This window comes from Eucyclogobius newberryi, unplaced genomic scaffold, assembly GCF_026437365.1.
Source record: "Eucyclogobius newberryi isolate DKJ021-1_F unplaced genomic scaffold, fEucNew1.0.hap1 SCAF_15, whole genome shotgun sequence".
In the NCBI taxonomy this organism is placed as follows: domain Eukaryota; kingdom Metazoa; phylum Chordata; class Actinopteri; order Gobiiformes; family Gobiidae; genus Eucyclogobius; species Eucyclogobius newberryi.
Genome location: NW_027315779.1, coordinates 21,409,931 through 21,436,921, shown reverse-complemented (window position 1 = coordinate 21,436,921; position 26,991 = coordinate 21,409,931). Strand labels below are relative to the sequence as shown.

General features: G+C 40.2%; 1 protein-coding gene across 1 annotated transcript in view; it reads right to left on the bottom strand.

The window, feature by feature from the left end:
• Positions 1-14,806: 14,806 nt before the first annotated feature.
• Positions 14,807-26,991, bottom strand: part of uvrag (UV radiation resistance associated gene) — a 48,608-nt gene continuing 36,423 nt past the window's right edge. The window contains exons 14-15 of the mRNA XM_072446717.1: positions 19,406-19,497; positions 14,807-16,733 (exon numbers count right to left, since the gene is read on the bottom strand). Coding sequence (XP_072302818.1) covers positions 15,923-16,733; positions 19,406-19,497 — 903 coding nt within the window. The 3' untranslated portion in view covers positions 14,807-15,922. The remainder of the gene's footprint in view (positions 16,734-19,405; positions 19,498-26,991) is intronic.

The following is a 26,991-nucleotide window of genomic DNA, read 5'->3' as shown; positions in this document are numbered from 1 at the left end:
ACATTTGTTTGGGTTCGTCTCCAGAGGAAGTTGGTCAGGGAAGGTCAGAGAGGCTCTTGCCGTTAGTGAGTGCAGCCGCGGTTCTGAAGGGTCTTCAAAACACAGCGGCCATGTTTCTGTCCTTCTACGAAAAAAAGCCCTGTAGACCAGGAGGCCCTCTAGAATAACACAAGAGGCCTGGAGCAAAAATAATCCTCCCTTTAGCACACAATAGGGGAGTATGTGGATTTTGTCTAAAGCGCCGCTCTGAAAAATGTGCGCATTGATAAGCGCACTGCAGTCTTTATCACAAAAAACAAGGTTGTACTGAGCCGCCTTACACAGTCATCCATCTGACTCGCTGGCAGCCATGTCTCAAACTGCATTCATCACAAAGAGGTAACTCAAACCACATTGGAAATTCAGAGGGCCCAAGCGCTCGGCAAACGTATGAAACGCATCAGTAGAAATTCTTGACACTCAATTTCATAATAATAAGTCACACGTTGTTTAAAATATAACTAAGCAGAAATACCATGAAAAGTTATCCTCTGGCTATTCTACACTTTCCAAAGGTTGCATCGCTCTCTATTAGGTATCATTAGCTCAGCATTAGCAGATTCTTTGCTGGCTAATTTGGTAAAAGTGAATGAATACATAATACTGCAAGACATTCTTTTAAACATCTTTTTTTCCACGGTTCTTATTATGAATATATGAATGGAAGTAACTATATAAACGATTTGATGTGACTAAGGATTTAACTTATATTCCCATTTCTCTTGTGCATTTATTGGACGGTTAAGTGCGCACTCTAATTCCAAGTTGCCACATTGTTGAATGCGCTGAAAATGTGATTTTCAGCGCATTCAACAATGTGGCAACTTGGAATTAGAGTGCGCACTTAACCGTCCAATAAATGCACAAGAGGAAATGGAATATAATTAAATCCTTAGTCACACAAATCTTATATAGTTTTCCATTTATATATTCATAAGAAGTACCTTGTAAAAAAAATGTTTTAAAAGAAATGTCTTGGCATATTATGTATACATTTCACTTTTACCAAATTAGCCAGCAAAGAATCTGCTAATGCTGAGCTAATGATACCTAATAAATCATGCAACCTTTGGAAAGTGTAGTATCCAAATAACTTTTCATGAATGCAGCTAGTTAAATTTTTACACGTGGTGACAACATGGCAGAAAAAAGGCTGTAATGTCGAAAACAGGTGAAGGATTTATTCATATAAACTGTCAAATGCGTCTATGCACTGTTGTGTGTCTTATTGCTTTGAGCCTGTTTGGAAATGAAAGTTCAGTTTGGTGCCATTTTCGGCCGTGGATTCTTGGATTTTTTTTACTTCAAGTGGGATTCTTCAAAATGGTTTGTAAATCTAACTAACTTGAAGAAAAACTTGCCGGACCCGGCTTTTGGCTCTTATTTCCTGCATATTAGCTGCAGACAGTGTGCAGCAGTCTCATTTTATCACATCGCTCTTTGGGGGAAAATAGAAAGTTACCCCGGCTTTAACTTATTTACACAGTTATTTAACCAGAAATGGTACAAAAAGGACAGATAATGCCAAATTCAAAGAACAAGACACAATGACAGACATTATTGATACCCTTTCCTTCTTATTAGAGTCAACTGATGATGTTTTAGTGGATAGTGTGCTGCTAAATCTATTAGACTCTATCTATAACAATATCACAATAACTGTTACATGAACATGAATACAGTGTAAAAAATAAATTCACGACACATTTGCAGTATGGGAGCACACCTCAAACGTTTGTGTTCAGTATAGCTTAGAACAGGGGTGTCCAAACTTTTTGCACTGAGGGCCGCATTTTGAAACTTATATGGAGCAAAGGGCCACACATAGTTTTGATGAGCCTCCACACCTTTCATAAAACTTGGAACATTATTATAAGGTTGGTATAACATCAAAATGCTTGAATTTTTCCAATTTTCCAGTAAAAGTACTTCTATTTGTTGTTTGGGCCAACTTAGCAGGAAGCCAGAGGGCCGACAAAAATTGATCTGAGGGCAGCATTTGGCCCCCGGGCCGTAGTTTGGACATGCCTGGCTTAGACGGTAAGAGCGATAGTAGCACTAAAACAGCAACAGAATTAACTCATTGTTCTTATTACGTTAAGACTGGTAAAATAAACTTCAGCTCTAGTTCAGCCGCTGCCAAAGAATTGAAAAAGTCTTCCAGATAGAATCCAAAACGTGTTGACCTGAAAACCTTGTCCATTCCTTTAAAAATATGTATTATTCCAATATGTTTGTGTAGTACTATTACTTCACATATCGTATTAAATCTGCGTCCATCCATCCCTAGCACCTTTTTAGGAGGAGCTCCATAAATCCATACGATTCCTGCCCCCTTAACTTTTCTGACAACACAAACAACAGCATAAGTGGTCGAGTTAAAAAGTAACCCAGAATGCATTGTTCCTGGTTTCCGGGCAACACACTTGTGCATACCTCCTCTTTGAGCCTGATCAAACCATCTGCCGGGCTAAACAAAGACAGCTATTAGTCACTAAACGTTAACATTCATGGCTTTAATGACTTAGCCTGCCGCATACGTAGCATCAGATCCTGCAGCTCATTGTACGTGATTGTGCTGAAGTGCAGCCGGCACACTTTTATTTGAGTGTGGTAATAAGCAGCACATGCAGACGAGTGACCAGTGACAGGGCAGAGGAGGAAGTGGAGGTCTGGGCCGAGCGTGTCGTCAAAACCACAGCATTAGGAAGGTTTCTGATCAAAATCCCATCAGAAGAAAATCACAGAGGGCCAAGGCGGGTTCTCCGAGTGCACATGTGCTCTATACAGTCTCATGATGGATGATTTCTATGAGATACAGTAAGAACGCAAAAAAACCACAACGCACCCGTACAAAGTCATTTATCAAAGGGATGATAAATGAAAGGGCCAGGTAATTGCAACGGTAAAAAAAATAACACATATTCAAGTATTTTAGAGGAAAAAAGATCTGTAAAAATCAAATACATGAGTACTTTTCAACTCCTTGTCTCCATGGAGATAGATATGTTTGAAGCCACATTCCAGGCACATTCCATTAACATCTCCATGGAGACAATCAAGTGGTGGTCCTCCACCAGAAAATGTACATAGTGCACCTTTAAGTGTAAGTCATTCAAGTATGAAATGTTTTAAGATATTTTGGGCATTATTAAGCGTTTTGACAGGAAAGAGAAGATCAGGAGCATATGTGCTACAGCTCTACCACTGAGCCATACCAGAAAAATGTTCTGCCATTTTATAAGGTATTATTAATGTTAAATAGGCAAGACGTGTGCCTGTAAAAAGCCCGTCCTAAACTGTATAAATCGGTCTACTAGCAGCCTTGGCAGACTGCAGTGTACGCTGGGAGTGATGGAGCAGTTATGGAGATATTAAGCACAGTAATATTGTAGAAGAAACAAATTAGTGTGAATACAATTTGACAAGAATGAGAATTAGTCAACTCTACACTCTAAATAGACAAATATGTACAACTGTGAAATCCAACTTTTGTTTTACTGACTGCAAATCCACCCTGATTTATGATCACAAATATCCCTGAAACGCCAAAAAAGTTCCTCTGGAATGCTCCACTGCAATGCTTCCTCCTCTATTTAAAATGAATAGCCTGTGGCAGGTTTGGTGTCATTTTTATAGAATACAACGCACTTCCAAGATTTTTATGTATTCATTAAAAGCAGGTTCTACATTTTGGAACAAATCGATTGGATGCCAGGCAGCGCCCAGACCTCCAATAGCAGCGTGTTACAATGAAAGTAGTCAACGCGTGGTTATGGAGCCTGGTGTGTGTTGGGAAAGATGCCATTTCCATACCATTGTAAAAAACAATAACTTTCCAACAGCCAATAAAATACTACTGTTATGTGACACAAAGTAAATTCATTTAAGACTCTTGACTGTTGGTGCTGAGCGGAGCCATATTCTCCTCCTGCAGCTCATTATGGCAGTGTTTACAGCAAAACGTATGGGCCGTGGCAGATATGACTCACTAAATCCAGATATATGTAAGCACTTTGGACCCGCGCTTCATGTGTCTCAAGTATGGGGGCTTTTTAAACACAATTCAATAAACAATGCCACTAAAATAACACAGAAGCTGATGTGTCTCATACTTCAAGCACCCTGAAAGTTTGCTGTTTTAATGCCTTGAGTCTGGTTGGTACAATGATTCCCGTGGGTCTTAACGATTAGATGCAGATTATAAAAGCAATTTGGCCGGTCTGAAATTGAGCCAATTAGAAAAAGTAGAAGTTCGACCCCTATGTTTGAGTTTCATCTGGCTGTGGCACAGTCAATGCTTTAATTATATAGTCACATCAGTGGTTTTCAGCAGTTTTTACTTTGGACTACATGACTTCTTTAAAAGTTGCAAATAAGTTAGAGATCGCTATTGTTTGTGGATAAAGAATGTGATTGAGGCACGCCCCCTTTTTCAATGGAACCACAATGAATTTGTTGAATTGATAAGAATGTGGGTACAGATAAGAATAAGGAGCTTAATATGTAATAATAGGTCTATGTACCGTATTAGGAGTTTAAATGTTTTGTTAAGTACTTCATCCATAATAAACAACATGATGCTGGTGTATTGATTAGTTTGCATTACTCTTGGAGAAGATAAGGAACTGGTAATATCACTATATGTTTTATTGGTTTATGTGAACAGATCTGACCTGTAATTGGCCTGGGGCAGGGGGTGTCACCTGCTCGGGTCGGTGAAGATACGCAAAGAAGATACGCAAATGTAATGCCTGGAAGAGTGGAACATTTCAGGCTAAACATCTCCCCGAGGACAAGAAGGTGACAAGACCCTCCAGCAGAAAGTTACATAGTGCACCTTTAATAGGTCAGCTTATTATGTGGTATTGTCATTATTCACTTTAGGAAATTAAAACATTTAGCTCATTTTTCACTATGAATATTAGTATTTCATATCTTACTATTATTACATCTTAAGCTCCATGTTTCTATCTGTACCGACGCAACACTCACGTTTTCTACAAAACACTTTATGACTCATGATTAGGTGCTGGCAGATGTGTGGCTAAATTATAGGAAGCATATTTTATTTCATTGCTTGGAATTAACTTTTTTTGCAGTCACATTTGACAAATTACAAGTGTAACTTTTTCAGCAGAATGTTTTTCATAAGCCTTGTTTTTTAAGACAGTAATAAATCTCCGACATCAATCCAGTGGAAAACAGAAAAAGATGACCGAAGGGCTGGCTTGCACACAGCACACATATATCCTTCCTGCAGAGCTTCTGTTGAAATAAGTCGGAGTTTGTTTGTTCTGAGAGTGTGGACGAAGTGTTAAGCCCTTTTGATGAGGTTTGATCACAAGTGGGGTTTACTTTTCCCTCAGGCTCATTTTCTCTGTCCTGTAACCGAAATACTGGGAGTGGGCCCAAAAACAAATAGAAAACAATATAACAGAGGAAATCCAGAAAAGACTTGTCAAAAATGTACTTGACACACTGATAAATGGCCTCGCTGAATGTGAGTTACCACGAGATGTGTATTAGAAGAGTGTGGAGGTGGTGTCGGCGGTCAGATGGAGGCTGGATAATGTTAACCGTGAACAGGGCCGGAGTGTGAGGGAGATGGTGCCAGCTTTCCCACGTGTTGCCAGACATTCCTGGTTGTGACAGAAGAAGGCTTTTTATTCCTCATCCAGACAGCTGGACTTTGTAAATCTCCACACCGGACGGTCCTTCCCGCTGCGTTACTTCAGAGGTGTAGAAACCAGGGGCCCAAATGTAATCTACACTATTTAACAGCCAGTCACTTTCACTCCGAGGACAACACAAAACAGCAAGTCTGACAATAGTGGAGATGTGTTTTCAATATTCTGAGATTTGTTTGTACTTGAAATAATGATCATCATCTAAGCTTTGCATTTATAGATGCTATGGAATGCCATAACTCACATACATAGGGGATGAGGGAGGGCATCCTGGCTACTTTTAAATTATTTGTAAACTGGCTGAGAATGCAAATATACATTTTAGTGTAAAATTCCAGTTTTATCAACAATTGTTAAATATGATTATTAAATAACTTTATATGTATATATTTATATGTATAATATTCATTCATTCATTCATGTTTTACTGCTTTTTCCCATTCGGGGTCGCGGGTGACTGGAGCCTATCCCAGTGACTTTGGGCCTTAGGCGGGGCACACTCTGGACAGGGGCCAGCTTGTCACAGGGTTAAATATTTAAGAAATATTAATATTTTAAAGTGCATAAAACAGGTTAACTAAAGTGTTTTACATATTTTCAAAAAAAGTTTCCCCATTTCCCCCAAGTTTATAGTGTTGGATGAACATGAGCAGATGTAACAGGTAAAGGTAATTCCACAACTGTTATCTTGTAAACACATTGTAAACAAGAGCCATAATCCATATAACAGTTATTATTTGACAAATAATAATAATAATGATACCTGAAAAAACTTTTATTTAGTTGAATGATTGCTTGAGCTGTCAGTAAATTGCATCCGTTGTGTGTTAATTGTCATGCATTGTCCTGCATTTTGGTCTGAAAGTCGCTTATTGATGACATCACAGAGGTTTTTTTTTATTTTCTTTTAGAACACAGCTCTACTTCCTATAATATTCACCTTTTATTTGAAAACATTTCTACTCAAACCGCCACTTTACTGATGTAAAACAATGATCTTTTTTTTCTACAGGGAATATCCCACCAAAACAAAGTCATAATTAGAACCACTTAAGGTGGTTTACGTTCTCACATCACAAGCCAAAACGTCTTAATGAAGTTAGTTCTCAGATTTTCAGATGAACAATTAGTGCAGACAGTGCCTGTTTCAGATCTAAATTAGGACATTAAATGGTTTAACATTTATATTGATTATAGGGAAAGTGAAAAAACTGTGAAGGAAAGTTAGAGTTACATTAGGCAATAATATGAGGGCCCCCTCTCACACTCACTTGCACTTTTCATTCCTGTGCTGTTCCTTCACTTCCCGTTAGGCCTTTCTTTCACTGGGAGACAATGAGCATCAGATGTGTGTAATCGCCACCGGGATCTGAGGGCCCGCCTGCACCTGTGTTGTGTAAGACCCGCAGAATTATACACATGACAAGCTAATTAGCACAGAGAAGATCGTCTCAATTTAACAACCTTGAAGATTCCCTCATAAAATGGTGGTACCGCCGCGATTATCGGTGACAGTGGCCATGTGTCTCCCATTTTGAGATGAATCGCTCCGAACAGTAAAGATGTGGCTTGGCTCCTGGTTTGATTCCAGAATCTTCTCATGCAGGACGTGAACCCAACCGCCCTCTTGGGATTTCCTGAAATGTAGCGAAAAGGTATGTTATTGTACACATTTTTCTATTAATCTTAATATATTGTGCATTAAATTATACCATAATTACCACGTCATAAATGCATGTCTGCTTCACATCACAGAATACCAAATTATGATTGGCCGTCTTCAAGAAAAGCACGTTTTTGTTACTTTTCAGTGTGACATGTGGTCCTGGTACATTTAACACAGCATATGTTATTGATACAGCATGTATAAAAAAAGTTACATGAATACAAAGAGGACAAGAAGAGAGTAACAAAGACGGTGAGACTGACACCAGAGTGACGCAATGTGTCAAAGAGCTGCCATAGAAATAATGAGACGACAGATGAGACTATGTGTTTCATTTAGTGAACCCTGATATGACCAGAAATACTTCATGTGATTTTCTTTTTTGTTTGTGTGGAAAATAATGACCTAATTGCATATTGTAACACTAAAATTCCTCCCGGCATTTTACAAAAGATCGACATTAAAGAAAACATGTGCTATTATGTTTTTTTTCCCCTGGATATTTATTCAATTATAACATATAGATATTAATTTCATATTTTTGTCATTGTAATCTGTAATATTCATTTAAACAGTTTAAAAATACTTGCCTAAAACTGCAGAACTGATTGGCCCGCTCCTTCGTAGGTGCATTTCACTGTAACAAGCATCATATTTTCTTTTGCATGTTTTTATTGTTGAAAAATGTATTTCATGACATAGAATCTGAATTTTTAGAATAATCCTAAATACAGAGTAGTGGGAAATACAGAAGTAAGCTAATGAAGAGGGAACATGGCTGCAGTTATATGCACACTCAAAACTCAATTATTTTCAGATTTCTGGAAGTTTCAGGATTTATTAACTGCAAAAAACGACTTGTTTCTTTTGATCATGATCTTTCTGATCATTTTCACCAGATTTCGCATTTTGCTTGTGATAAATACAGAACTCGGATGATGATCAGATTTTGTGTGAACAAAACCACTGTTATAATATGGTTAACAGCTCGATTTTATGTCGTTGTAATCCCTCATTCGTCCAGGAGTGTTCCATTGACTCGAATGGGAAAAAAAGCTTGATTTCACAGAAAATGTCCCTGTCAATGAGGAATAACATGATGTTGTACCCTTTAAATCAATAGTAGCAGGCAAGTCAGCCGAGAAAAAATATATAATTACATTTCCACAAACCCTTTCCGCAGTCTTTAAACCAGTAACCTATACCGTATGGCTTGAGTGCTTTTTTCAGGATTCCCCCAACAATTTATAAAAACCCAAACCCCTCAGGCAAGTCTTGTTTTAAGGTGTGACCATGACAGTTTTATGATAACAACAATAACATGATATAAAGATATAATAAAACAAATGGCTTGGTGAAACCTTAAAAAGATTTGCTTCATTTGCGCTGCACAAGGACAATGTTGACCTCATTCACTGCCAACAAAAAGTAAGCACTACAACATGGCTCATTCACTTGTGCAATAAAACCCAAATTATTCCATACAACAGCTTAAAGCGTTTCCTATTGGCGCATAAAACTTGGAAAGCTCAAAATGCAGAAATAAAGCAGAACTCCAGCGGTGAAGAAAAAACCAATAGCTCAGTGAGGGGTTCATTCTTTTGTCAGGTCTCTTTCCAAACTCCACACTTAACACAGAGCAGTTTTCGCACCACAGCGGCGTGCCCTGGGTGCAGCCGGCCCCGTGAGCTCCTCTGGGACGTGCGCCGGTCAGCCAAAGGATGAGCGTTGTCATGTTGAAATAATCCCTGCCGATGTGTGCAAACCTCCAGCAGATACCACTGGTATGTGTTGTCGGTGCACACAGGGTCTAACTCATGCCATGCTCTGGTACGAGAGGGATCATGGCAACAGCTCCACAGGATGGTCTTGTTTTGTTTGGGACGCCTGCTGCTCGGCCCAGGCCGCTAGTCACGAGATGGGGACGGCCTCAGTACAACACAGGAAAAGGAAAGGAATTAGACATTTTAGACAAAAAAAACCTTTACATTTTCTCAAACACGATACAGTTTTATAATTAGATGCACTGATATAATTACTGCAAATTGATTAACATTAGTGTCAATACGAGTCACTGAAATAACTGACATTTGCTTATGTTTTATTGCTTATTATTCACATGTGACAAGACAAAAAGCCCACAAGAGACACAATACTGGGACACAAAAAGGTGTAGACTGAAAAAATAATAATAATTAGATAACAAGTAATAATTTTTAATTATAGCTTAAATAATAATTTATATTGTATAGTATATTCTATATATCTTAGAATAAATTTGCCAATGGAAAAACACTAAAAGTATTTTTTCTATTGAAATAAGAAAAAGCATTTTCTAACTTGAAAAATAAATAATTATATATATCAAATGCTACTGCACTTGAAATAAGAACCTACATTTAATAATAATTAATAAAACCTACTTTTTCTCTGTGCAAATCAAGATAATACTACTTCATTCAATCACTTTATAACTTATTATCTTATGGGAGACTATAACTGTAGATGTTTTTTTTTCAGTAAATTGATTGACTCCATGGCAAATTATTCTTATTCTTCACCTGTCTAGTGTGATTTATATTGGTTGCAAATGGTGAGTTTAAAAAAAAAACATAGCACAAGATCCTTCTCCAGAGAGATATTATTTAATCATACTATTTACAAGAATTATTTTTATTTTTTGGCTCTTAATTTTAGTTCCTTCTCTTGTTCCATGATTTCTGACTCAAATGATCTTAACCTTCAAAAATAATGTTCTATTTGTCAAAATGAGAGGGTCATACAGTAACGTTATCTATGAAAGAGCAACTACTTCAAAACATCTTACGGCGCACAATAGTTACGACATCTGGCCAAAATCTGATCCTTCGCTTTGCTATGCTGTGGCTTCCCTCATTGTTACCTTCATGTTTACTTTAAAGAGAGCTTTTGTCGAAGCCTTTGGTACGCGAGGGCAGTACTACGTGTGTGTGCGTACTGTATTTCAGGTGTCGTCATTTGGGCCCAAAAGGTAACTATAGAAAGCCACTGAATCCTGCATGAATGAAATGACATCAGTCTTGAAGTGCCTTTAAAACTGCCAATAAAACTGTCATAATTTTTTACCCAGAATCCCGCAAGTCCAATTTTCAATATCAATAAGCTGGACACCACAAAGTTTTATTAGAGTGCAACATGAGCGTGTGAAGAAGAGGAGCTGTGACTTTTGGAAATGGCTGGGACCTAGTTTAATCAAAAAAACATTGAGTGATAGTAGGAGTGAGACTTTACTGCGTAGAGGTGACTGAAATTGGGTTTGGGGGATGACTTTAACAGCTGAGCGAGGATGGCCAGCGCGGGCCAGGAGCAGAACGGTGTCTACACTGAGCAGCCACATGTCCCTCCAGGCTCGTAACGGAGTCCCACAATCCCTGTATTATGACTATAATCCAGCCGTAAAGAGGTAGAGTCAACAGTATGAGGTCTCGGTGCGCTAATGAAAGAGAAAGTACTTGGTGTCTTTGTGTTGACTTTGAACCACACAGTTGAACGCAGGCCAAGACGGATACCTGACGCTCCGACTGCACTTGTCCCGCTGTGATGAGACCAGAAGAAGGATCCGTTCAGGTTACAGGCGCGAGGGGAATGATACGCTGACAAAAAGTGAGAAGGTAAATGCTTATGCGGTGTTAAGGACTTAATATTCAGTCAATATTGAGTTTTACAGATAGTATAATACTGACTTCTATCCATGGGATTCAGGAATATAAGTGAGAATTGTATTGACATTTTGATATCTGGAATGTTGTTTTGAAGAAAAATGTAATATGGATTATATTCTTGTGGTTAAAATGCTACAAAAAAAGTTATGTTGTAAGCTTTTAAATAAGGAGGGTTTTTTTCTGCACTTTAGTGATACATTTTACAGACATTTCACTTTAGATATATATCTTTTTTTCAATATTGCCCACCCCTATTTCAGCGTGACAAAACAATTTGCACTGTTACATAAAATTAACAATTCAAACTTAAATATTTGATCTTTTGTATGGTGAAAAGACTATGAACAGGAAGCTGAAAAACATGAATGGCCACAACTGTCTAATCATGGTTCAGTCACATGTGCAAGTATGAAGTGTCTTGCCCAAGGACAGAGGCAGTATGCAGTACCAGTAGCAAGATTGACGGCATAGTACATTAAAGTTGACATATCATATAAAATTTACTTTAAGGAAAGTATAAAGTTTTCCCCTCAACATTAACACAAAGTTGTGTTTTGATTGATCCTTAATGTATGAGTAATCCTGCACTGTAATCCTGTAAGGGTTGAGTGCTCAGAAAATATTAGTTTTAATTTACCCCTATCCCCACCCACTCCTTTGTACTTACATAATTATTCAAAAATATTCAGACTCTGGGTAAAACATGTCAGGAAGCCCCTATTCAACAATAATAACACATCAGGGAAAATGTACTGCTTGTTAAGGAGAAATTTTACTATGACGAGGCGGAGCTTCTCAGCTCTGTAGTAACTTCTGTAGTTTTGAACAGGAAGATTATATATATACATACATATACATATACATATACAAATACAAATATATGTGTGGATAAGAATCCTTCAAATCCTATTAAAATGATTGAAGGTAAACTTGCATGCGGTGACTTGAATGGATGAATCAGTAATGTTCAAAACATGTGTTTGACCTGAGATTACTTAATGTCTGTGTAGTTGCTTTCAGATGATTCTGGCATAGGTACACAGAGTTGATTTGGTCCAAATGGGACAAGATGCCAGTGAATGAGACATAGTATTCAGTCGTTTATCAATGAAATAAGAAAGTTCATTATCTATTGAAATAATGAATAATCATGGGTTTGGTGGTGGGAAGACAGGGGAGAAACCAGCCAATTCTAATCACAGCGAGCTTGAACTCACATTCTCCTGAGAGGCAGCTGATAAACACTCTGCCACTGTGCACCAAGATAAGAGTTCTTTAATATAAAGCATATGTAGGTTTAATCTTCAAGCCTTATATATGATTGTGTACACCGTTTTAGGATAGATTCCCCCACCAACCCGTTTGAAATGAATGTAGGTCGCCTTTGTCTAACTTTGTTGATTTATGATGTGGAGGCATTAAATAGAGCTGCCTTCCTAAAGCTGGAGGTGCTTTAAGACACCTGATAATCATTACTCCTGACACCAATGTAATCTAACCATGACATACTCATTGCTTTTTGTCCCACATTTGTTCACACATTTCTAAAAATAAATCTACATTTACAGGGGACAAGGCTTTGACAAGATTACAGACAATTGTACAAGCGACTGCAGGGTTGAGGTGAATGACAAGAGTATTGGGTGTCATTAGGTGTCATTGGGTGCTCAGTGGCTTTGACCTGTTACTAGTGCGGGGCGATCCAGCTGCTGCAGAGGTGTTGATGGGCCGAGGCTGCTCTGCTCCTCCGTTTACCCTGTCCACAGTATCTATTCATTTGGGATTAGGAGGACAGGACCACTTGGCGGGAGGCCTATTAATAAACAACCAGAGTTAATGAACACAATGGTGTGAGGCTAAAGACAAGATTGATATGTGAATATACATACGGCCATTGTGGTGTTAAGCCAGAGGGCGGCGCCTCCATAGCCAGCAGTGCAGATTTGGCCCTTGTATTCTACGTATACGAGTACATATGTGAAGTGCCTGTGATGATGAACAGTCCTTGGGCTATACATCTCTGCACCAGTGAACTCTGTAAACTCAGAAATATAAAGATGTCTTGCAGAGGGAGACAAGCTCGCTCACTATAAGCCCTACGACCCACTGTCCGGAAACTTCCAAATAGAGAAAGGCCACAAAATGCAGAAAAGGGAACATTAAATATGTGACAACACTCACCGTAAATAAATATTCCTTAGTAAACTATTTATAATGCATCGTGTTTCCAAGCATTACCCACAATAACATTTCTAGAGAGGGGCTCACTACCTGCTTGTCTCAATATGTTCTGCAATATGACATGAAACCTATTTGCATTCATTTAATTATGGGCTCAAAAATGCCTTAAAAACACGCACTTATTGGGAGGTGCCGGCCATCTGTTTGTCTCCATGGAGATATACAAGTTTAAAGGCATCCAGTGGAACATTCTATAATGAAAGCAATGACAACTCCATGGAGACAAACTGGAGATGGGCCCTACACCAAGAAAGGTACTTTAATATACTGTTGAGGAATGTACACGGTGCGTACACACAATAGCGTCATCATAAAATGTGCTGATGGGGAAAGCTACAGGAGTCTGTGAATATGATACAAAGCAGTTATTGTCACATGTAATAACTTCAAAGTGTGGAGAGGTTAGCCATGGCTACAAGTGCTATAGTGGATTTATAATGTATACTAAATGGATTTATCGCATACAGAAAAGGTAGAATTGGTTCAACAGATGGCAAGATGGAAAGGTTTTTTTGCGCTGAAATGTAGAGCATGCAGGTAAGTTCTGTATATGGTCTGCAGAAATGTAAATAATAAAGTAGGAATAAGTAGAGTTAAGTTGGGACAAATACTGCAAGCCAAAGGATAAGACAAACATGTTACTACAGCTTTAAAAACACAGTATTTCTACAAAAAAAATGGATCAAGCTTTGGAATGTTCCATGTGCGTATAATATATAAAAGTAAAAGACACATTTGGCTTCTCTTTTGTGTCCTCAGATGACAAATATGATGTAATGAGCCACAAAGATATCAGATCTGATAAAGATAAACATCCCAATGTCATCTTAACCCCCATTTGTCAAGATTAACAAATTTGTAATTGAATAAACTCATGTGCATTTTACATCTACATCTACCATTCCCTTAAAAGGTATTGAAAGTGGTTTAACAGTTCACAAATGTGTGCCACGATTCACTGTTCGACTGTTCTGCACTTTGCCACTGTAATACCTGTAGTACAGTAACATCATTAGGCGCTGGCACAGTCTTTTTCTCTACTTTGGTGACTTTTTTTTTGGACAGAAAATGTACTAGATACATTAAAGTCACATTCTCTAATATCTGGTAGGACCTTTAGCTTTGATTACAGCACACATTCACCGTTTCAATAATCTTCTGTAATGTCATAAGATTTATTTCCATCCAGCTTAATTGAATCCAAGTGACAACTTTTTTGGACTGGCTGTGTAGTTTCTAGCACCTCCATTGCATTTAGGAAGAACACCATAGCATACTTTTGTTGAAATATATATTCTAAGACTGTATAAGCTATAAAATATGTCCTGGAGCAGACTGACTTCTGTGAAATACTGAATGCCTCTATAAGATCCTTCAAGTCTTTAACGTTCCAAAAACAAAAACAAGTGCATATTTAACACAAAACCCAATCACAGGAAGACCATATTTTAAACAGGGCTACATATTCATGCCATTGGTCAGTCTTTAATACGAAAAGAAACCTCCATACAAAAGTATATTTACATGGTCAACTGCTGGACAGTGTATCAGTTTATGGAAATGATGTGACAAAGTTCCTCTCAGTCGGCGGCCGCAGCATAGATCTGAGCAGTAAACTGGACAGTGGCAGTCATGGCAACCGACGCAACCCTGCTGCCTGCATCTGAAGATTCAGTCTGAAATGTAGTGTGATAGCAATCCTCTGTGAACTGAAGACCGCGGTTATTTAGGAATATAAATAATGCATAAACCAACACCAGTGCAAGAAAGCATTATGATACACAGAAGTTACTGACATGGGCTTCAAGACAACACATACAGCCTGAGTGACATTTCAAAATAGAACTACTACATTTAATTGGTCTAATACGATAATCATCAACATTGAGGTGTACAATGCTGGACATCCTTAAAATGTAAAACAATAAAAGTACATGGAGATGAATCATAAATTGCACAGTAGCCCTGCCATGTGTGCGCATAATCCTCGTCTTACCACCTTAACAACAACGTGTGTAGAGATAAAGGCGTATCACAGTTAGGGGCTCTCTGATTGGATGCACTCCCCACCTCTCTACGGCAACACAAGGTCATTGGTGGGATTGATCAAAAGCATACTGTTGCTGTGCATGCTCGCGCACACACACACAACAGTTCAGTCACTCTTGCACCATGAGGGAAAGCTGAGGACAGTAGTGGGACAGCAGGCACAGATAAGAGGGAACATGACATCTGTTTCATCTGTAACCATCGCCTTACACTGACTCAGGGAGTTTGAGATTGTGGAAAACGGGTCAGAACCGGAATTACTTTGACTGATGTTTGGTACTGCATCCAAGGTTTGTGTACAAAGTGCTACTCTTCAGTTGGAACTTCAATGGCTAAGCTAGACAACCGTAGATAAAATTAAATCTCTGGTAATAATTTTAAAAATGATATAATTCACATTACTGCCCCAATACTTGCACTTAACATTTATTAAAAGAATACAATGGAAATGTTAATAAGTGCAAATTGGTCATAGTTTTAGAAGAGCTCCTATGTTTACTGCACATTTGTCCACACTACTTGAGCATGTCCTCGTTTCACTTATCAGAGTTCTTCCGTGGTCTTCTGAAACTGGACATGTTCTCATTGAGTGCATAGATGCGCCTTGAGAACTCTTCAAACCCGGCCACGTCCAGTTCCCCCAGCACCTGCTCGTCACACTCCACAGCCACAGCGTGGTCCACAGGGATACAGCTGTACTCCTCCATCTGAGCCTGGTCCACCAGCCCTAAGCCCATCCCAGTGGCCTCTGTGCCCATGATCTCCTCTGCCTGCTCCACTGAGCAGCGCAGCTCTGTTACGGGCCCTACAGCTGCCTGTCCTGCCACCAAGGAGCCGTTCATAGCCCCTGTGTGCTGGGCAGAGGAGGCTGCTTTGTCCTCTACATCCACAATGTCAGAGCAATTTGGGTTTGAAGAGCTGCAGGATGGGTGTGTCTCCTGTTCTTCAATTTTAATCTCTTTAATTTTAGCACCTCTTCCCTCCTCCTCTGGCATCTCCTCAAATTGGTCTAGCTTAGCCTCCTCCTTCTCATCCATCTCTTCCTCCTTGTTGCCTTCTGTTGGATTGGCCAGGTTTAGGGAGGCCATGCTGGCATTGAGGGAGGAGTGGTGCTTAGTAGAAGGTGATGGAGGTGCTGGAGAATGTTGCTGTGGCTCTATGTCCACAGCGGTGTTGTAGCTCGGAGGGGGAGTCGCTTTGCCTCCGTGCTGGTCTGCATCAGAACTGCTACGCTTTGTCAGGCAGCGGTCCGGTGAGCTGGTGTGGCTGGGAAATCCTACCTCTGAGCCTTGACCAACACTGAGCTGGGACTTGGGCACAGAGATGGAGCTGGACACGTGCCGGTCACTGTGGAGTACAAGAGAGAACAAGTGTGAGGAGCGACATCATATTTAAACCTCATGTTTTTCTTTGTGAATCCCAGACACTGGAGCTTTATGTTTGCTTTCTTGACACCTCCACCCAGTTTAAACACCCACTTTCTTTTCAATGATCAAGAAAAAAAGACAGCTGCAACTCTTTGTAAATCTCTCCACCTGACAACATCCCAAAAATATTTGTGCTGCCTTTGAGACTACACTCTCGAACTGCTGAGTGCAACAGCGCAGCAGGCGTCTGCTCAAGTATGTCAGACATTTTCAGCCATAACAGATAACAGACTTGCAATATGGGACACCCCGCCCCACGCCACTTCAAGTCATAAATTTATTTAAATGGGGGCCTCACTGCCTCGTCCGATAGCCAAGGCCATGTGTAATTCACCACTCTGCCTTCTCAGGAGCAGAGGCACTGTTCCCCTGAGGTCAATGGTTAAGATGTCCTTCCCTGGATCCCCTGGGATTCAACTGTCAGTTAACACTTGAAGACAAATTGATCGGTTAAGTGTACAGCATAGTAGACGTCTGAGTAATTGTATGGTCTTCTCTGGGTTGTACAGACGGCTTAGACACATTAGCCAAATCATACACATTTCAAATACAGGAGAGCGGCCCAGGTTTGGGAGGTTTTACAATCCTGCTCGGTTAGAGAGATGCTCGTAATTCATGCATGGTTGAGGTACATTATGTCCATCACAACGTCTAAATATCAGACCTTTAGTCTAAAACTGATGCTTATAAGGGACCTCCCGTCGTAAAAAATTCCATTTAAGGGCAAGGTTAAGAAAACAAATGAGAAATTCTGAGAGCGTTTTAACACAGGCAACGAGCTCCTGTAGATGAGCACAGGAAACTTTTACTCAGAACAAACATGAAGAAAAAACATGAAGAGTTTCCTCCTGCAGATGCAAAACATTGGAATCATGTTTCCCTCACTTGTATAATTGTTTTCACACTAGGTAAAACAGATCTTTTAATTAATAACCTGCCAGTCAAGGACTCTATCTTGTAATGGTTCATAAAGCATACCACTGTATATTCCAATCCCAGAGCTAAGTTCCAGGGTAGATGTACAGCCATTAAACTAATGGTTTCTCCAGACAGTGTTTTAGATACACATAACACATAATATACTGTAAAATTAAGTTGAAACAAACACGCAACTCCATTCCTTAGTGAAGCTAATAAAAATAAGTAGGCCATTGTTTTTAATAGTGAAGCTGAGGCTTTTTGAGCACATGGCTCTGGTTTGAGTGGTACAACAGCTCCAAATACCACAGTGATGGGAAAAAGGCCTGTGCAGTGAGAGGTTACCTCCATTTACCCATGTATGTCTTTAGGTTTCACTGGGCCCCAGTCTCCGGTGTGCACTCCTGACAGCAGCTCCACTGCACACTGTAAAAGCTACTCGGAGACCGCTGCCTAAATCATCCAGCAGAGAAGCTGACATCCTGAAGCAGAATTAGCCCTCACTCCTCCACAACATTTCGTCTGCTATGTTCCCTCCCGTGCTGTTGTCAAAGATGTCAAAGATGGCATATTTCAGGTACTTTTAGGAATTAGGAATTCAGTGGGCCAAATGAACCTTTCCTCCATTCAATTCCACACAAAAGCTTCACCAGAAGCATAGGGAGAAGCTAAATTACTTCAAACATTTTAAAGGTTTGACTTAGAATAACAGCACCGTATGGCATAGAAATGCAGTGTCACGCCTCACCCTTCCTGTGTGCACTGAAGCTGCGAGCTGTGGAACGACATCCTGAACCTCTGCCAGGCCTTGAGTGGATGTGGAGCACCAGTTGTTTAATGTTGTTGTTTTCATCTTAAAACTCTATAAAGATATGGTTTCTACACCATCTCTGGCACAAAAACAGCTCATATTCTTAATTCCAATCCCTATGCCTGTTTAAGTTGAAATAATTTGTTCACCATCTTTGTTTTATAAACATCTAAGTCGTTTTTGGACAACTAGAGCCAGAGAATTTTAGAGCACATTTGGAAAGAAGTGGCAGAGGATGTCATCGATTCTCCGATTATGGGAGAAGAATCTTGAATAAGGGTGATTTCAAAAGTCCATATTATCAACCACAAAAGCGCTATATAAATTGAATTTATTATCATAATTATTTATTATTGCTCCGTTCCAGGTGTTTTATTTTTTCCTACCACAAGCTTTTTTGCACTCTGCAAGCCATTCAACATGTTTTTAAAAAAAGAGTCAAGCTCTTAGCATCTCTTTCCAGCTGCCTCTGTTGTAAAACATTGTGGTGAATAATTTAACACACAAACGGACATAGCTTATGGGCTAGCAGGTCACACATTTTTAGGCTCTTTCACTCCTCACTATGGAACAGTGGGTGTGGAGAGCTAATTTGAGAAGAACTTTTCATGGTTTCTTTCCTTTCAAAACAAAAGATTATTTAATTAATCCGTGAAATAAAACATTTCCCTTTTGCTAACTCTGGAGGGGAAGAGGAGATCAAAGTCAGATCTGCACAAGGGTTATTCTTAGGACAGCTGTGGACATGGACACAGAGAAGTTCTGGACACATCTCAGTGGTAATTGCCAGTAACGAGTGGAGGTCACATAATGCGAACTGTGCTGTTTCAACCCAACATTCAGTACAGAGGTTTGTCTCTCACCATCGGACCATAAGGCCATGCTCCAGGAAGGTCTTCAGGTTGGGCAGAGTTTGTTGCAAGTCTGGGGTGGTTAGTCCATGTTGATATCTCAGCTGCAAGAGAAGAGAACACGCCGTATATTATTAACCTCGAAACAACCTACCACATTGCTCTGTATGTTAACGTGCGGTGGAAGAATATCTCCAAGTTTGGATGTTGTCTGGACAAAAAGAAATACCACCTACAGAAGCGGCCTGAGGTCTGAATTCTTTCCTCGTGATCTATTTCTGCACTCCCTATTGGACAATTACTCTTTCCGATGCACAATGAGCATCCTTCCCTGATAACAGCCATGTGTGCTCATATGTTAGGTGCATGGAGAGACAAGGTATGAGATGCTGGTAGCTAGACAAAACTAAACACATCAGAATATAACAGGGCTGAAAGATCCTGTTAGAAACACTGTTGCATTTGCCCCTCCTCGCTGAACCCACTTCTAAATTTGGCTCTGCATGTTCCCTTCCCTTTCCCACAGTGCTCTAATTCATGACGATAGAATCAAATCTACTGGAAAAAAAAAATCCACACAGCCACCTTTAAACTCAAGCACAGATGCCAGGAATAGCTCCAGGTTAGCAGTGTCACACAGAGCCTACTCAGGGCCTGCATAGTTTATTTTAATAATTTCATTGAACAGCAGAGGAGCGTCACGCGGCACGTCCAGCATTTATCTGCAGGCCCCTGTCCCGCACACTGCCAGCACCAGCAAACATCTGGTTTATTTCCACATGGCGCTGGCAACACCTCTTACTGCAAATACTTTGGGAGAAGAGATGAGGCGGACATGACCCCAACATATTAGTCACCTGCACTCAGGCCCGTTATAAAGACATAATGGATCGTTGGCATGTTCATAAAAAGTATTAGTCTTACACATGTTTAAACGTACGGGTGAAAGGTCAGGGAGCCTTTCTGTCTTCCTGTAGATTTGTATAACAGCTACGGAGAGAGATGAATTAGATCCAGTGCATGATCCAGGACTAAGATACTTCCTTGCCAATGTTCTCTATTACACATTTTTTAACGCAAGTGGCCTCTAACAGTTTTGCAGATTAACTTTTCTGTGACACTTTAGTTCCCTTGAGTTGAGCAACAGCAACAACAACAACAACAAATTCTACTATTTTAGTCACACAAATAATCGCAAACCATTTCCCTCACGGTAGTTCAATAAAATCACTTGAGTAAAACTGATTTCCAAGACTTCTATACGTATATAAGAGGAATGCTTTATCAGAAGAAAGATGCATCTGCCAGCAAAGGGGGCCAAACGCTGTGTGGACATAGAAATTCCTTCAGGTCTGAGCGAAAACCTCAGTCTCTGACCAAATGACGGTGATGTGCTGTCCACAGAGCTGGCTTAACGGAACTGGCTTTGACACTGTAGGCCAAGATCAATATCACCAGCACCCATAGCACACACGAGGCCCGTCTCCTAGAAAAGAAAGTGTCTACCTCATGGAAATCAGGCATGAATCCCAAGTCAGATTTGAGTAGGGCAATATTTGGTCTTCAGCAAAAGAAACACAACACAATGTATGCTTTCTTTGATATGCAGATGAACAAAATAACAAGACGGCTATTTTGCAGCACCATTCCTCACCCTGAGGTTTAAAGTGTGTGAAGTAATAAATGCAGAGCTGGAAGTCCAATTATCAAGAGCAAAAGCATGTGGGAGACAAAGGAAGAATTTTCCCACTATTATACATATTTAACCAAGTGTGGAGCGCATAGAAACTCAATATGGTGAAGACAGGCTGTGACGGCTGAGGTCATTCACTTGCTTGGAGCGGACTTCTTTAATGATAAATGGATTTGAAAAGCATGCTAAAGTGTGAAAGAAAAGTTCCTCAAAATGATTTGAAAACTAAGGTTGAGGTTGAAAGTAAAAGCGGTGAAAGGAAATTTTTCTTTTACCGCACATTGTGAGTTGTAGCGGTGTAAGCCTGTGGTCGTTTAGTCGATTAATCGATCAGTCAACTAAATATTTAGATCATGTTTTGTATATGATGCAACAGGAGAAGGAGGTATGGAGAAGGCATGAGGGGAACTAGCTAAACATTTGGAAGTGAATCATGGGTTTAATCTGACTTTTTACATAAATACACTGTTTCCTAGGAGACATTTCTGTATACATTGTTGTTTTTGTATGAACTCCAGTGCAGTTGTCATCTTGATAGTACAGTTTGAGCCAGATAAAGTTTGGAGCTTTTGCAGGCCACTGTCCCCTTTAGTTGACTAATCAATCGGCAGCGCAAGGATTTAGTCGACAAAGAATTTGTTTAGTCGACTAAGGAGTTAACATGTTATGTACTTGTAGGGGGTTTATCGTCTGTGTGGTAAATTACACACACAAACCGTAAATACTCCTTACATCTGACCCAAACTCCAGCCGCCAGACTATCAATATTCATAACCCGGGCAGGCCCTCCCCGATGGAAGCCACATTAACTCTGCAGTATGTGAATATAGTATGTGTTGCTCGTGGCCTCCATCCTGAGAAGCCATATATTCTTGGCGGTCGCCTGTCAGAATGTTCAAACATGAATTCCCTCCTTTCTTCTCAGCTTGTTTAAACCAAATAGAAAAATATTAGTGACCCCACAGTGTCTTGCGGGGGAAAAATAGCACAGGAATTGTTGAGAAGAAAAACGTGTAAGGCAACTTCACAATGTAAGACTAGAGTATAATTTCCAAACGTCGGCGCCATGAAAGTCTTGGATGTCAGCTGGAAACAAACAGTGCAGGGGGAAGGTTTGGATTCTGGTCTGTAAACCTAAACTGTTCCTGGGGAGTGTGTTGCAACTCACATGAGACAAGCGTGTTGCAACTGACACTATGTAAAACACACTAAAATGTTGATTCCTTTTGCGTAGAAGAGGAAAGCCGAATTTTCGCACAAACACGGCGCAGGGGATAATCTGAGGGTGTTTCTATGTCAACAGCTTTGGAGCGGGTCACACAAATCGCTAAAACGGTGTCCACTTGAGAGCGCTTGTCAGTCCTCGTTTCCCCTTCAGACAGTCTGGTGATGAATGCGGCTCTGGTCCTTCTGCGTGTGTGCGTGTGCTGGAGCTGGCCACGGGGTTCTTTGTAATGGGGCTAACCAGATCGTGGTGAGAAATTCCCAGAGCCCATTGAGGAGGGCTGAAAGGTGAGAGGCGCGGGCTGCAGGGGAGGGGTGAGGGCAAGCCTGCATTCACATGATGACATGGTGAAACGGATCGGCCCGGTGCTGCTCTCGCTGCTCGCACCTTTGTGTCTGGACACTCCCTAGTCTGTGTTGCCTCCTGGACAATGGGATTCTCCTGTGCATTTACGGCGGCCAATCAGCTGCTATGACTGCGGGGAATGGCAAGGAAGAGTATTAGTCAGTGAAACGTCTAACGCGATGCAATGTTTGTAAGGGCACAACGCACATGGGCCAAGAAGAACAGGAAGAAGTCCGTTTACAGCACATGCCACCAGTCATTTGGCCAGACCTGCTTGTTTGCCCGGAGTTCAGTGTAGTGGCTAAACAAATACAGCCTAGCTTATGCCGCGTATTACCGTTTCCCCGCATTTGTCAGTACCAATCAGCTTGAGTTGTGATTGCTAATGTGGGCGGGCTGTATGTGCGTTTTGAGCCTGATTGCTGGTGATTGTGGTGTGGGAGGGTGGGCCAGGTAACAAGGCACGCCTCCCCTCAGAGTCTTTTATGAACTGAGCTCAGCATAAGTAGACATCACTTCAGTTCAGCCGGTGCAGAGTCCTAGTGTTGTTTGACAGGTGAGTCTCCGTCTTTAGCAGAGAGTAAATCGGGGGCGCAGGATATTTTCATCAAACATCAACGTTTTCTATGTCGAAAGGTTAAACGTGATCTCCTGAAAACTCTGGGTTATCTCGAGCATGTCCCACATCACAATTACCCTTGTGATTAAATAGAGTTTAGGTTGGTCCGCTGGGGTAAAAATAGAAATGCTTACTTTACAGCGTGCATAGGCTGCACTGGGTCCCCCGAGGAGGTAATCAAGGGCTCATTAGGGTCTGCGACAACTTGGTTTTGACAGTCAGTTAACCAGGTGTGTGTCGCTTTAAATACAAAACTACTGAGACCAGATTTGAGCACATTAGCCTTTATTATTCTCAAGCCCCTCATTGGCTCCGCCGCAACTCACGCCGCAGTGTCGTGAGTTCAAATCCTGACTCCGACAATGTACTGCATGCTCTCCCTTCTCTTTCATCCCCCGTTTCACGCCTTCCTTTCCTGCCCTTCGGACAAAAAAATCTAAAAAAATAATATAAGAAATGTTTTACTCACTTTTAAAGCTCTTTATGAAATGGCACCAAACTATTCATCTTACCACCCCACCTCATATGTCCCCTCCAGAATCCTCCGCTCTGGAGAGGGGTCGACCCCAGCACTCAGCGGGTCCCCTTTAACATTAGGCAGATTAAATGCCTTTGTACTTTAAGTGTCATTTTATTTTTAATGCTTAATTAATAAAATATCCATTCAGGACTGTTTAGAACTGTTGCGCACACAGCCAGGTACTGATGGTTGTTGTATATATTTGTTATATTTTCCATTGAGTATTAACAGGCCATATCTAACATCGAGATATTTTGTTTAAGGATATACGATTTATTTCTGGTGCAATTTACATAAAAACGGATTTAAGAAAATATTTATTACGTGGCCATTAGCGTTTATGCAAATTTCGGTGTTGAACTTTGTGTTAAACATGGTCATGTTTTCCGATGACGCTCTTGTCATGAAAAGAGCCCTGGTTTTTCATAGTTTGTGATGTTTGGAGGCCATAGAGCGACTGCATGGGTCAGTACCAGCCTTTAGAATGCAGGCGTTTTGTGTACAGACAAAAGGATCTATAAGTCTTCTATTCTATTGCATTTGGAACCTGTTCACAAATGCGGTGTAAAATTAAAGATATTATTATTTCTAAGATAACAGTATATTACAATAGTACTGACAACTGATTATTAAATAGTCAAATTCATGTTTATTCTGGAATATACAAAGACCAAAATAAGTTATATGCTGCTAGACACATGTATGTATGCACAGAAGTAATTGAAATATTTGTTTGTAGGGATCAAGAACGTATGCTGGCCATTTTGGGAAATATTAGCTTCGATTGCCAAGTGAAACAAACAATCCTAATGAAATGAAGAATGCAGTTGGCTTTAGTTAACGGCCTTGGGGCATCTCTGTAAACCGCATGAAAACCACACATCAATACAAAGGTCAGACTCGTGACGGGGCGACACAGCCAAAGACTTGAGCCAAGACCTTTGCAAGAGGCTTCGCCGAGGCCAGGAATCGCCCACTTTAGAACATTAAGTTTTGTTCCATATACATAAATTTTGTACATTTGCATCTCACACAGTGGCATCTATCAGCTTTTTAAATTGATGTTTACAAAATCAGCGAGCTCAATAATTTCTTTTTTTATTGACTTCACAGTTTGTCAGCCAATGGGGACGTTGTTGCCAATGTTTCAAAATTGGTTACCGTTTTGCAAAATAAACATCCCTCATAGTCTGATAAAGCACACGTTTGAATGTTATATTTACATGCACTGGCATCCTCTGTGATCTACTGTTATGACGGCTTCGTAAACAGTTTAGCTCATCCAACAGACTACAGCATTATCTTCCGTGGCCAAAGTACACAATCAGCCAGAGTCCATGGATTTCTTGTTTATGGCACAATAATTATGTCTATAACGCAACAAAACAGACCAGAACAGAGCCACCCTTAGAAATGAAAATGATAACCACTCATTAACATCTCACGAGAGCTGTAGGTCCTTTGTTTTCACGCCAGCCGGACATTTTACCAGAAACGACTCCATTCTGTGGGTTACATCATATGCTTCATAATAACACCAGTTCACCACAATGGCATGCATCAGGTATACACGGCTGTCTAGTTAATAATGTCTGCAATGTAATGGTCTGCAAACCCGAAAAATTTGTCAATCTCTCACTGAAAATCATAACCAAGAGCTTTGGCACAATTAACTAAATAAAAGTATGACAAATTCTCTCCGAAAGCTATTTTTTATGTCAACGAGATAAAGCAGTTACACAGATGTCAGGAAATTGTTGAAAAAACATTAAGACAAAGGGTCTTCCTTTGTCAGGGCAGTGACAAATTTGAAAAAAAATCTTACGTTTTTAAGTTCTTACTTGTTAGAGGTAAACATTTGTGAAAAATAATCCTGGATTCAATAGCCAGAATCAAATCTCCAGAAAAGTAGATTTTAAACACAGGTACAAGTACAAACTAAATAACAGATTTATTCCGATGCCTGCTTATATTGGAGGTCTGAGATCAAATGAAGCATGGTGATTCATGGGATAAAGAAGAAAATATCAAATTTGACTCATCAAGGAAAAATCATGCATCTCAATAAACACAACACTGAGCTGCGTTTGACTGTTAGAATTACATAAGTCATCGACACCAGAGATTCCTGTTCTTGAAAGTCAGAGCAATCCTTGGCTCTGGTTTTGCCTCATGTTCATCATCGTGATCATCATCATCTGGTCCCACAGCTTAACACAAAATCAGGACACATAAACAGCAAACGCATTTGTTTACAGCAGACAATATCTTCCTGCATATTCCACACAGAAGTGTCAGCAGACGGGCTTTCGGTAAAAGTCAGATGTGGGATCTGTTTCGAAATGACTAATAGCCACAGGTACGAACACTCAAAACAATCTCAAAACTATGGATAAATTACTTATTATTTTTGAAAGTGTTCAGGTTAAATTCAGTAAATAATAAGAATACTCCATCATTAAACAGGCAAATGCGTTGTGCTGCTGCATTTACCATCACAAACAGAAAGAATATAACACATACATAAAACTCCAGCTGCTCTGACTGAGCCATCATCAGGGACTTGAAAGGAACCATGTTGTGTGCCCAACAGAAGTTACAGGTTAATCATCTGGAGTCTGCCCGTGTCATCTGAAGCTCTCCAGCAAAGCGTAGAAATGTAAATGTGGTTTTGCTCAAAAGTACAGAAGCCTTCCATGTCTCCAATTTATGATGCTTTTTAAAGTGCTTTGAAATGTACTATACGCTTGTTTTCAGGTTCCCTTTGACTTGCTGTCTTCTGTCAAGATACTCAAGCGTTTCACTCTCATAAGCAGGTCCATGCCAAGCGCTCATCAGATAAGGGACACTGAAAAGGTATGTTTAAGATTATCGTGTTTGACTAAGTTATTGACTTTAGCAGAAGCCATTACAGCCTTAAGAGCAAAGTCAACACTCACGTGGCTCTGGAAACTTGCCGCGCGCTCGATACAGTTCGTCACTTCCTTAACAGGTGAAATGTAATATTCCATGTATTTCCGCTCTATGTTGCCATTTCAAACAAGCAAGTCATAAAAGTGTTTTAATATCGACTTTCCTCACTTAATTTACCATCCCTAACCTCCGCTCGCTCTTTCTCGGCTCTGTCCGCTCGGCCTCCGTCCCGTATCCTCCACACTGTGCTAATGTAATGCAGGTGTGGCGTGGCCCGGCGCAG